At 40.5% G+C, this 13,480-nt stretch overlaps 1 protein-coding gene across 11 annotated transcripts in view; it reads left to right on the top strand.

Annotated features, from left to right (window-relative positions):
• picalma (phosphatidylinositol binding clathrin assembly protein a) overlaps positions 1 to 13,480 on the top strand; it is a 166,303-nt gene that overhangs the window by 50,835 nt on the left and 101,988 nt on the right. For all 11 annotated transcript variants that reach the window (XM_072577722.1, XM_072577723.1, XM_072577727.1 and 8 more), the window contains exons 4-5: positions 857 to 959; positions 9,304 to 9,397. In XM_072577722.1, coding sequence (XP_072433823.1) covers positions 857 to 959; positions 9,304 to 9,397 — 197 coding nt within the window. The remainder of the gene's footprint in view (positions 1 to 856; positions 960 to 9,303; positions 9,398 to 13,480) is intronic.

Genomic DNA, 13,480 nt, shown 5'->3' with positions numbered 1-13,480 from the left:
ATGGTGCAAAGGAGATTTAACAGGATGCTGCCTGGACTGGAGGGCATGTCTTATGAAGAAAGCTTGAGGGAGCTAGGGCTCTTCTCATTGGAGCGAAGAAGGATCATAGGAGACGAGATAGGGGTGTACAAGATAATTAGAGGCATAGATAGAATGGTCAGCCAGAGTTTTTCCCAGGGTGGAAATGGCTGTTGAGAGGGGGCATAACTTTTAGATTGGAGCAAGGTTTAGGTGAGATGTCAGAGGTAGGTTCTTTACACAGTGGATGTATGGAATGCACTGCCAGCAGTGTTAGTAGAGTCAGATACGTGAGCATTTAGTGACCCTCGGGTGGGAACTTGGATGATAGTAAAATGATGGGTATGGAGGTGAGTTTGATCTTCGAGTAGGATAAATGATCAGACCAACATCAAGGGCCAAAGGGCCTGTATTGTTCTGTTCTATGATTGAATGTCCTACTTCCATTTCCATGTCCTTCTCCAATATGCCTTATGATAGGTATGTGTTATCTTCATCTGTGTAAAGGTCTGGTGTAGTCACCTATTCCTTAGATATAGCAATTATGCTGCAAATTTTTTTAAAAATCCACGAACTATTCTTATTGATGGAAATCTTAAGAATAAGAAATATTCCTCACTTATGTTTAACTTGAATAGTGAAGCAATGTGTCGATTGGAAACAGAAATTCATGATTGGTCTCCTGATCTCTTGTGTCCAGGTATAAATGTGCCCATAAATGATGTTATAACTGTTTTTAAGTAGATAAAACCATTTTGCTTTTCCTGACCAACAGCAATAAATGTTTATTCTTCATGAGGTGCTACTGTTTTTAACTTGGATACTTTGTGTGTTTAAGGGTATGACATGTCTACTTTCATCCGGCGTTATAGTAGATACCTAAATGAAAAGGCAGTCTCCTACAGGCAGGTTGCTTTTGACTTCACCAAGGTGAAAAGAGGGTAAGAACGAATAACAGTCAACCGTAACATGATTCTGCCAAAATTGATTTTTCCTTTTGTATTGTTTACCTAAGTAGCTGCAGTTCAGTGGGAGTTAATAGTTATGTTGTATTTGCTGATTATCTAATGATCTTTGAATTGTGTTAACTACAAGTCTTCTGCACATGTATTACCTGTAACTTGATAATCCCAATTAAGTATTAGATTTAAATCTTGATAAACAACAAAGAAATGGTTTCCTTTTATGAAGGCAGAGGCTGATGCTTCATTCCTCCCTTTTGGCACTTCACTCAAGTGGCCATTTTTCATGGCGATTATTAGTAAATGATTTGATGTGGCAGGAAGTGCAATGGCACTCGCTTTTTATCCAAATACAAAGCACAGTACTGTCTTGTGATTTTGAATGTTCACAGAATCTTAATAGTATTATTGGAAGATGCAATGGGTATATGCTAAAATTATTTAGTTTGAAGATCGTGATAGATGCTGCCTTCCATCACAATATACTCCTCTCTTTTGGCCTGAGCAAGGAATGGATATGGTTACTTTTGTACTTCAATGTCCTAATGTAGATTCAATTGTGGTTAAAAGATCAGTGGTAACAGTTGATTGCCTGAGTCAGACTCTTGGTTCTGGACTGCTAAGAGGAGTTTATGGAGTAGTTGGCAATCCGGTTGTTTTGTCTATGTTCTAGCAGGGGCACTTGTTTGTGGTCAGGATTGAAACCTCTGACTTTGTAAACTTTTTTTCCCCAGATCCCAACCTGGGCACCAGTAATACCTAAAGTCACTTCACTTGATCAGCTAATTTAAATTAATATCAAAGAACAAGACAATTTTAAATGGTTTTCATGCATGTACCCATGACGCCATTTGTAAAAATATTGTTTAAAATATGAATCAAAATTAAATCACTTTCATAGTTCATGACTGTTACGATGCGAAGGTTGAGCATCTCTGTTACCTAAATACCAAGAAATGCCCATCTCGCCTTGTAATCTGTTAAAATTTGATTGAATGACAGAGAACTCTTAAATTGTTGTTTTTATTTACATAGTGGAAATTATGTTCGTAACTCTAATAATGAACAAAATTATAATTTGATTGGTTTCCGAGTGTCAAAACAATAAAATTTAACTTCCGTTGGCTTCCTAATATCTTGGGCATAATTTAAAATAATTTGGTTAAATTTGAATTGTTGTCAAAACAGCAGTAAGCAAACTTTTAACAGCCAATAGTTACATGTATCTATTTTGGAACAACCGGTCTTCCAGCTTCCCCATTGGGGCAGCTGAATCTGCACTTTAAATATAGAGTCATAGAGATGTACAACATGGAAACAGACCCTTCGGTCCAACCCGTCCATGCCGACCCATATATCCCAACCCAATCTAGTCCCACCTGCCAGCACCCAGCCCATATCCCTCCAAACCCTTCCTATTCATATACCCATCCAAATGCCTCTTAAATGTTGCAATTGTACCAGCCTCCACCACATCCTCTGGCAGCTCATTCCATACAGGTACCACCATCTGCGTGAAAAAGTTGCCCCTTAGGTCTCTTTTATATCTTTCCCCTCTCACCCTAAACCTATGCCCTCTAGTTCTGCACTCCCAACCCCAGGGAAAAGACTTTGTCTATTTATCCTATCCATGCCCCTCATGATTTTGTAAACCTCTATAAGGTCACCCCTCAGCCTCCGTTGCTCCAGGGAAAACAGCGCCAGCCTGTTCAGCCTCTCCCTATAGCTCAAATCCTCCAACCTTGGCAACATCCTTGTAAATGTTTTCTGAACCCTTTCAAGTTTCACAACTTCTTTTTGATAGGAAGGAGACCAGAATTGCATGCAATATTCCAACAGTGGCCTAACCAATGTCCAGTACAGCCACAACATAACGACCTAACTCCTGTACTCAATACTCTGACCAATAAAGGAAAGCATACCAAATGCCGCCTTCAATAACCTATCTACCTGCGACTCCACTTTATATAAATGATGAAAAGTAGTGGACCCAGCATTGATCCTTGTGGCACTCCACTGGTCACAAGCCTCTAGTCTGAAAAACAACCCTCCACCACCACCCTCTGTCTTCTACCTTTTGAGGCAGTTTTGTATCCAAATGGCTAGTTCTCCCTGTATTCCATGAGATCTAACCTTGCTAATCAGCCTCTCATGGGGAACCTTGTCAAACGCCTTACATCTATTGCTCTGCCCTCATCAATCCTCTTTGTTACTTCCTCAAAAAATTCAATCAAGTTTGTGAGACGTGATTTCCAACTCACAAAGCCATGTTGACTATCCCTAATCAGTCCTTGCCTTTCCAAATACATGTACATCCTGTCCCTCAGAATTCCCTCCAACAACTTGCCCATCACCAAGGTCAGGCTCACTGGTCTCTAGTTCCCTGGCTTGTCTTTACCTCCCTTCTTAAACAGTGGTACCATGTTTGCCAACCTCCAGTCTTCCGGCACCTCACCTGTGACTACCGATGATACAAATCTCTCAGCAAGAGGCCCAGCAATCACTTCTCTAGCTTCCCACAGAGCTCTAGGGTACCCCTGATCAGGTCCTGGGGATTTATCCACCTTTAACCCTTTCAAGACATCCAGCACTTCCTCCTCTGTAATCTGGACATTTTGCAAGATATCACCATCTATTTCATTACAGTCTGTATCTTCCATATCCTTTTCCACAGGAAATGCTGATGCAAAATATTCATTTAGTATCTTCCCCCATTTTCTGTGGCTCCACACAAAGGCCGCCTTGCTGATCTTTGAGGGGCCCTATTCTCTCCCGAGTTACCCTTTTGTCCTTAATATATTTGTAAAAGCCCTTTGGATTCTCCTTAATTCTATTTGCCAATGCTATGTCATGTCCCGTCCCCTTTTTGCCCTCCTGATTTCCCTCTTAAGTATACTGCTACTTCCGTTATACTCTAAGGATTCACTCAATCCATCCTGTCTATACCTGACATATGCTTCCTTTTTTCTCAGCCAAACCCTTAGTCATCCAGCATTCCCTGTATCTACCAACCTTCCTTTTCACCCTGGCAGGAATATACTTTCTCTGGATTCTTGTTATCTCATCTCTGAAGGCTTCCCATTTTTCAGCCATCCCTTTACCTGCAAACATCTGCCTTCAATCAGCTTTCGAAAGTTCTTGCCTAATATCATCAAAATTGACCCTTCTCCAATTTAGAACTTCAACTTTTAGATCTGGTCTATCCTTTTCAATCAGGATTTTAAAACGAATAGAATTATGGTCACTGGCCCCAAAGTGCTCCCCCACTGACACCTCGGTCACTTGCCCTGCTGTATTTCCCAAGAGTAGGTAGAGTTTTGCACCATCTCTAGGAGGTACATCCACATACTGACTGAGAAAATTGTCTTGTATGCACTTAAGAAATTCCTCTCCATCTAAACCTTTAACACCAGTCAATGTTTGGAAAGTTAAAATCCCTTACCATAACTACCCTGTTATTCTTACAGATAGCTGAGATCTCCTGACAAGTTTGTTTCTCAATTTCCCTCTGACTATTGGGGGGGGTCTATAAATACAGTCCCAATAAGGTGATCATCCCTTTCTTATTTCTCAGTTCCACCCAAATAACTTACCTGGATGTATTTCTGGGAATATCCTCCCTCAGCACAGCTGTAATGCTATCCCTTATCAAAAATGCCACTCCCCCTCCTCTCTTGCCTCCCTTTCTATCCTTCCAGTAGCATTTGTATCCTGGAACATTTAAGCTGCCAGTCCTGCCCATCCCTGAGCCATACTTATGTAATTGCTATGATATCCCAGTCCCATGTTCCTTACCATGCCCTGAGTTCATCTGCCTTCCCTGTTGGGTCCCTTGCGTTGAAATAAATGCAGTTTAATTTATTAGTCCTACCTTGTCCCTGCTGGCCCTGACTGTTTGACTCACTTCTGTTCTCAACTGTACCACTCTCCGATTGATCTCTTTCCTCACTATCTCCCTGGGTCCCCCCCTCCAACCTTCTAGTTTAAAACCTCCCAAGCAGTTCTAGTAAATTTCCCTGCTGGTATATTAGTCCCCTTCCAATTTAGGTGCAATCTGTCCTTGTACAGGTCACATCTACCCCAAAAGAGATTCCAATGATCCAAAAATGTGAATCCTTCTCCCTACACCAGCTCCTCAGCCATGCATTCATCTGCTCTATCCTTCTATTTCTGCCCTCACTAGCTCGTAGCACTGGGAGTAAATCCAGATATTTACTACCCTTGAGGACCTCCTTTTTAAATTTCTGCCTAACTCTCTGTAATCTCCCTTCAGAATCTCAACCTTTTCCCTTCCTATATCGTTGGTTCCAATGTGGACAATGACCTCTTGCTGGGCCCTCTTCCCCCGTGAGAACATTCTGCACCCTCTCTGAGACATCCCTGATCCTGGCACCAGGGAAACAACACTCCATTCTCCTTTTTCCCTGCTGGCCACAGTAACGTCTGTACCTCGGACTAGAATCCCCTAACACAATTGATCTCATGCATTAAAGCCAGTCTCCATACCAGAAACTTGGCTGTTCGTGCTACGTTCCCCTGAGAATCCATCACCCCCTACATTTTCCAAAACAGCATACCTGTTTGAAATGGGTATAGCCACAAAAGACTCCTGCCCGAGGTGTCGACCTCTCTTACCCTTCCTGGAGTTAACCCGCCTATGTGACTGTATCTGAGACCCCCCCCCCCCCCCCCCCCCCCCCCACCCTTCCTATAGCTGCCATCCATCAATTACTGTTGCTGTTGCAAATTACTCATCGCTTCTATCTGTCTCTCCAACCAATCTGATAAGATTCGCATCCAACAGCATTTATGGCAGATATAATCCGCAGTAACCCTTAAACTCTCTTTAAACTCCCGCATATGACAAGAACTACATATCACTGCAAAGGCCATTTTTGCTCCTTCACAATCTACAGACCCAGAAAATAACACCGTCTTATTCCTCTACAAACACTGCCCCAGGTTAAGTTAATAGCTGTGGCTTATACTTTAAGTTTAATCAAGAGACTTATCTCCAAAACATATAATCAAGAAAGAACCCACTGTACTCACTAATACAGCCTTTCTCTTGGACAGACTTAAAACACCAATTAACTTATCAGATTCTATGTTGTGAACTTTGCCCAAACCAAGATTAGTTGTGAAATTCACTGTTTGTTAATTTTCCCAGATGCTCTCCGATGTCCAGCGACACATGAATTCAAAACAGCAAAGGCAGTAACTGTGCAGGTTCTCTCTCTCTCTCTCTCTCTCTCTCTCTCTCTCTTCTCTCCTCCACTGTCCTCACCATGTGCTTCCTTTGTCTGTTTCTCTCCCTTTTAAACTGCTGTTGTTTTGACTTTTTTTTTCCCCCAAAGTTCCAAAACAATGCAACAGCATATAAAACAGTAATTGCTACTCCTGGAATTCAAGGAAATCACCTCCACCACCTAAGATACCTCAAAAAAAATGGAGCAGTTCTTACAGCCAGAAATTTTTCCCATTCTCCATCTTGGATTACCCAGAATCCTCTTTTTTTACTTTAAATATTCAGAAAATAGTCTCTTTATGTGAAAGTGAGCATACATGTTTTTGACTTTTTAACACTGTCTTGATTGTAAGTATTGTTCTGTGGCTTGGGAGGGGTGGGAAAGGAGGAGAAAAACAATAACAAGTATGGATTTAAAAATGAAGAAGAGAATGTTACTAATATGCATAGCAACTTCAGTTTTTTTTTGAAAATCCCATCAGTCATGCTGCTGGAAGAGAATTTGAGTCACCTTTAATGGTCCTTTCTACAGTAGCTGCATTTCAAAGCAATTTACGGCATTATTAAGCACTCTGCAATGTTTTAGTTGTGTAGAAAAGCACTCATATTAACTTCAGAAGAATGTCCTCATGCAGTATATTATTTATTATGATATGGAAAGAATCATCAATATTGTTGAAGTTATTTAAGTTATACCATTTATAGAAACAGCAAATGGGGAAAAACATCAAAGTTGCAGGGACCAGCAGGTAAATAACAGCATGATTTTTGAAGGTCAGGGGACACGACAGGTGCATATTTAGTATATAAAAGCAGTCTTAATGTTTGTGGTTTTATATTTTTCTTGTGCTTTTATTTGCTATATGTCAATTGCTTTGAAGTGCAGCCAGTATTCAGTGGAAGAATTACGTTATTGCAGTTGTTGTGGGTATGTTTGCTGAGTTGGGAAGTTGTTTGGAGACATTTTGAACTCTTTCTAGTTGACATCCTCAGTGCTGTGGAGCCTCCTGTGAAGTGCTGGTGTACCGTGTCTGTTGGAATTTATTTGGTTTCATTCCTGCTGATTTTGGTTGCCAGTTCCGATTGTTTGTTGCAGTGGTTGGTATATTAGATCTAGGGAAATGTGCTTATTGTTGGAGTCTGTGGATGAGTGCTATGCTTCTAAAAAATTCTCTTGGCTTGTCCTGTTTATTGTTGTGTTGTCCCTGTCGAATTTGTGATCCTTGTCTGTATGTGTGTGTAGCTACCATGCGCTTTAGTGTCGTTTAGTGGCTAGTTGATGTTCGTGAATGTGCATCACTAGTTGTCTGCCTGTTTGTCTTATAAAGTATTTCGTGCAGTCCCTGCATGGAATCTTGTACACCATGTTTGTCCTGCACATGATGGGTATTGGGACTTTTGTTCTGGTGAGTTTTGACCTGGATCCATTGTCTGAGCTTGGCTGTTGGTTTTTATACTGTCATGAATTTGAATGGTTGGAGAAGCCTGGCTGTCTGTTCTGAGACATTTTTTAGAAAGGGTAGAGTGGTTAGTGTGTTGGGTTGTGGCATGTCCTCATGGTGTTGTTTGTCTGCCAGGATCTGCAGATGAAGTTGCAGACTATCTGTTCTTCACACAGGTGGTGTTCTTCCGCTGCACAGATCAGGAGTGCTGCAGTGTATTATATCTCTTTTGAACAATGTCCTAATGCAGCTTCTCTTGTGTGTATTTGAGTGGCAGCTGTTAGAATTCAGAATCTGATCCATGTGTATGGCTTTTCTGTACACTTTTTTTGTTTTTGTCGTGTATTTCCCATTCTGTGTTCTAGTTTTTGCATCGCCGCTGCTGTTATGAACCCGGAGATGGGTGAGCCGATAGGTGTCCTGTTGATTTTGTTCATGTATCTGGCTGCTGAATATCAAATGAATAAAGACCCAAAACCCATCATGTGCAGGACAAATATGATGTAAAAGATTCCATGCAGGGACTGCACAGAACACTATCTGACAAACAGGCAGACAACTAGCAATCTGCATTCACGCACATCAACTAACCACTACACGCTATAAACAGCTGACCCTAGTAGCTATACACGCAGATGATCAGAACCACAAATTTGATGGGGGCAACATAACAATAATAGGACAAACCAAACAGACGACACCCAGGGAATTTCTAGAAGCATGGCACTCAATTACAGACTCCATCAATAAACACATTGACCTCGACCTTCTATACGAACACTGCAATGAACAACTGGAAGCAGTGGGAACAAAACCAAATAAATTCCAACTGACAGTGCAGCAGCACTGAAGATGTCACCTAGAAAGGGAGTGAAATGTCTGCAAACAAACTTCCTGGCTCAGCTGGGAACATGCCAACAAAACTGCAACCGGCACCCAAGCTATAAATCTTTACACAAACCTTGAATTACGTTTTTGTGTGTTTACAATCCTATCAGTATCAATAATCTTTCACAACTTCATGTAATTTTTTTGAAAGCACTTAAGTGTTGCTAAGTGAATCTTCTTAACTACCTTTCATACAATGTCTCCTGGTTTTAAGTCTTTGAACATAACAATATCCCTGAGCTGCAAGTTCCACGTTGGTTCCATATTGCTACTATTTGTATGACCTGAACATTTGTTTAATAATAAACTGACCAAAACTGTACACTATTCTCCAATTATGATTGAATTGATATCCTGTAAAGTTCAGCATCCTCCTTGTTTCATATTTGTTCTTCGTATATGTTGATTATTACTACATATAAAATCCAGACTACCATGAAATGGGTTTGGGCAGCCTCATGCTTTATTTTCTACTCATTGGCACATTTTAACATTTTTGAGGGTTCTATGTTGAGTGATGGAAGTGTAATTGGCTCATTGCATATATCTCAGATGTGTGCACTATACAGTTTTACCACCTAATACATCACCATTCTAGGTAATGCAAGTATATTTGTCATTGTTCTACTGACATAGCGTATTTAGTCATACTAGCTTTCCTAACAATAAGTTATTTTAGACTTGTTCCTGTAAGTATTTTACATTTAATAATGTAAGTATTTTACACTTGTATTTATTTCATTAGGGCTGATGGAGTGATGAGAACAATGAATACAGAGAAATTGCTAAAGACTATGCCCATTATACAGAATCAGATGGATGCATTGCTGGACTTCAATGTGAGTTTTATCTCTGGCATATAAACTTTCTTTTGGATACATTCAGATTTATGTAATGAGTGACAAAACCAAATACAGAGGAACATCGATAATCTGAAGATGGTCGGGCACTATTTCGTTCAGATAATTATTTGGTTAATTGATTCCTCTGGCACTCAGTTTTCTGTGAAGTCTGCTCCCTGTGCAGGAGACTAGGCAGCAGTACACCGCGCGGGCCCTCACCCCACCCCACCCCCAAACACAATCCAACTGTCCGACTCCCGCCCCAGCCGACCAGCCCCCACCCCACCAGCTGGACTGGACGCCAACACTAAGACTGCTGCTGCTGACGCGCGCACTCAGTTTAACTGCAACTTTTTGACAGATTCTAACCTCTGCCCTGTACAGGGCAATGTTGGATAAAATATCTGGGCAAGGGTGGTTTAAGGGTACACCCCTGTGTAGAACTCCAGGGAAAGTGTTGGGGGAGAGAGTGTGTGTGGGAGGTCAGTCATTTGGAGACTGTGCCTGAACTGTCAAGAACTTCTCGGCAAAATTTCTTGTACCTATAAACAAAAGACACGGTCAGGGTTGAAACAGCTCTTTGACGTAATGTTTCTATTGGGGCCTTGAGATCCCCTTCGGATAATCCAATATTTGGATAATTGATATTCTGATAATCGAGGTTCCTCTATAATTGTCTAAGTAGGAGATTGAAGTCATTATCAGAACTTGGAAAATGGTGGTTATATTTTTTGAGATTCCAGATTTACTCTTGTACAATTTTTCATTATTTCCTCATATCTTGGGTCCTTATTCATAGTAAGGTTTTATTTTCATGTAGCTTGTTCTGTGCATGTGTTTATTAAGTGAGTAATTGCTAAAATATTGTCCTTGACATGGTAGGTAATCCCAAGAGTTGCACAATATGGAGCAAGCAGTCAAGTTTTCTGTGTAATTTGCTGGAGACTGATTGTTTTAATTTTGATGACTAATAAAATTTCATAAATTACTTTTTAAAAAATATTTTAATGGAAGTTTTCATTACGAAATTATAAAATTACAAAAAAAACTATGAAATTATAACAACCAAGACAACAACAAACTAAGTATTACACTACTGTACAGAACAAACCACACTGTACTCACTAAGGATCAATAAATAAATAATGTCGCTCAGCGCAACAAAACTCCCAACCTTTTGAGAGCATTTATTATTACACCCACATTTATTCGGAATTCTTCCTCTCAGGTCATCAGGTTCACTAAACCAAATCATTATGGCTAAACAAAGGCGCTAAATAAAATGGCAGACAGATCTGCTTCCAGGTAATTCAAGAAGGGCCACCATGTCTTATAAAAAGTTTTCTGTTTTTTGGTGTACCATTGTAGAGTGAAAATACAAAGGGATGTGTTCCATAATTAACTTACGCTGCCCTGGGCATTCTCAGACGCACAGCACATCAGAATGTTCTTCCTCGCACAAAAAGTGAGAATGTTAAAAAGCTTTCTTCCATGTACATCTAAGGAAGGTAAATTTGGCAAGCCCAGGAGAAGAGAGACTGGGTCTCCCTTAACGTTGGTCCCCAAGGCCCCCTCTATTACTCCTGCCATAGCGCTCCAATACCTAATGAAGTTTGTGACATAACCACAAATAATGAGTGAGGGTACCTGTGCATGTTTTACATTTGAGGACATTGGAAATGCTCCCTCTTTTTAATTTCAAATGGCAATCTGGGGCCAGATGAACCCTATGAAGAATCTTTAACTGCTTAGCATGGGTCATATTACAGATTGAAATCTTACTCGCATTCTCCGATACCCTTCCACGTTTCCGAATAGATCTGAATTCCTAACTCTCTTTCCCAGACCTCACATAGTTACTCGATGTCATAATTTACTCAAACTAAAATAAATTATGCTGTCCTACGTTTGTCCTTTATTTAGATCAGTAATAGGCCATATACTAGTTTATGTATTGGAAGCTAGATAGTAAAACAACAAATATAAAATACACAAAGGGCATGTTTTCTAAAAAAAAAAGAAGCCTGTAGTATTTTTGCAAACAGTGATATATTAATGATTTAGTAGAATGTCTGTGCAATAATATTTGCGTTTGAAATATGTTACAAGAATAATTTCCTTATACAAGCAATCATTAGAGAGCGTAATATAGTTTTGATTACCTATAGTGTGGAAACCGGCGATTAGGCCAACAAGTCCGTACTGACGCTTTGAAGAGTAAGCCACCCAGACGCATTTCCCTCTGACTCCTACACCTAACACTATGGGTACTTTACTTTAGCATGGCCAGTTCACCTGACCTGCATATCTTTGCATTGTGGGAGGGAGCCAGAGCACCCAGAAGAAACACTCAGACGCAGGGAGAATGTGCAAACTCCACACAGACAGTCACCCGAGGTGGGAATTGAACCCGGGTCCCTGGTGCTGTAAGGCAGCAGTGCTAACTACTGAGCCACCATGCAGGTTTGGGAGGCTTCCTCACAGTCCTCCTCCAGGCTGGTCTTTGTGTTGTTTGATAATGCATGCCAGTTTTACGAATGCATCCACTGCTGCTACATTCAGACCTCAGAGCTATGATGCAGGAACTTGTGGAGGAATAAGCATTCACTTGCAAGTAAATCTGTGCATCTGTTAGAATAGTTGTATTTTTGCAAAGTCCAGCCATAATGAGCCCGATCAGCTTCATTGCCTTTTGGGTTCCCACTTGAAGGTCTCATTGACCCTTTGAATGGACTTTTTCATTTTCCTTTTTTGGGGGTGTTCATTATGTGCCAGATATCTAGTGTCAAGTAAATTTAATATACCAGTTGGACTGAGAGGTTATGATATTTTTTCATTTGTCTTTTTTGTGGTCGCTTGAGTCTTCATTTTGAAGTTTCATTCCCCTTTCTGAATTAGTGTGTTTTGATTCAGCAGTGCTTCACATTTGAATTGTGCATCAGTGTTACAAATATAGGTTGTGGAGGGGTGAAAAAAATCTTAGATCAATATAAATCTCAGATATTGATATTTTGGAAGACAAAGGGGCAGAATTAAATTTAAATAAGAACATTTGGTAAAAGTCCAACTGTTGTACTTTAGTGAAAAGCTGGATTGTGTAGAAGAGGAGAGAGAATTGGGGGTGTAGGTTCAACAAAGCAGTAGTTGAAATAGTTTGGGTTATTATAAACTAATGGAATATTCGGCTTTGTGGCCATAATGTGAAATAAATGTAGAGCTGTGATGGTGAGTTTAAATAAAATCTTGATATTATGTATCTTATAGATTTGTTCTGAAAGAAAAGTCTATAAGAGGAAGTCTTAGGAGGAAAAATGAAGTTGTTGTCATCAAAGTAGAGTTTGCTGTTTTTAGATTAGATTACTTACAGTGTGGAAACAGATCCTTCAGCCCAACAAGTCCACGCTGACCCGCCGAAGTGCAACCCACCCAGACCCCTTCACCTAACACTGCGGGCAATTTTACTTGGCCAATCCACCTAACCTGCACACTTTTGGATTGTGGGAGGAAACCGGAGCACCCGAAGGAAACCCACGCAGACACTGGGAGAATGTGCAAACTCCACAGTCAGCTGCCTGAGGCAGGACTTGAACCCGGGTCTCTGGCGCTGTGAGGCAGCAGTGCTAACCACTGTGCTACTGTGCCACTGTGCTGTCCACGATTGATTTGTTGGAATGAAGAGAAACAAACTGTGTCTTTTGTAGAGCAAAATAATAGGTATTTAGGAATGAGAGCATGGGAGAATATTTCTTTTAAACAGAATGGGACAAAGTTTATTGACACTATTGGATAGCTGTGGAAAAATACTGAGATAATACTTTAACTCTAGTTCAGATAAGTGGCTAAAGGATACTGGAGTACAACAAGCGAATAGGACAGGTGGATGAAATTGTTCAACATTAGCAGTCATGATATCAATGTGGACTTTTTAGACTTGTGGACAGTTTCTGCATTGTACACCAGGACTATAAAAGTGGTGTATTACTCTATTGTGAAGAAAGAGGAAGGGACCCAAACATTCAGAATAGCTGTTTAGCTCTTTTTATCCTTCACCATTTCTGTTATGATTGCTGGATTTGGTCT

Source organism: Chiloscyllium punctatum, chromosome 9 (genome assembly GCF_047496795.1).
Source record: "Chiloscyllium punctatum isolate Juve2018m chromosome 9, sChiPun1.3, whole genome shotgun sequence".
In the NCBI taxonomy this organism is placed as follows: Eukaryota; Metazoa; Chordata; class Chondrichthyes; order Orectolobiformes; family Hemiscylliidae; genus Chiloscyllium; species Chiloscyllium punctatum.
This window is presented reverse-complemented; position numbering and strand designations above follow the sequence as displayed.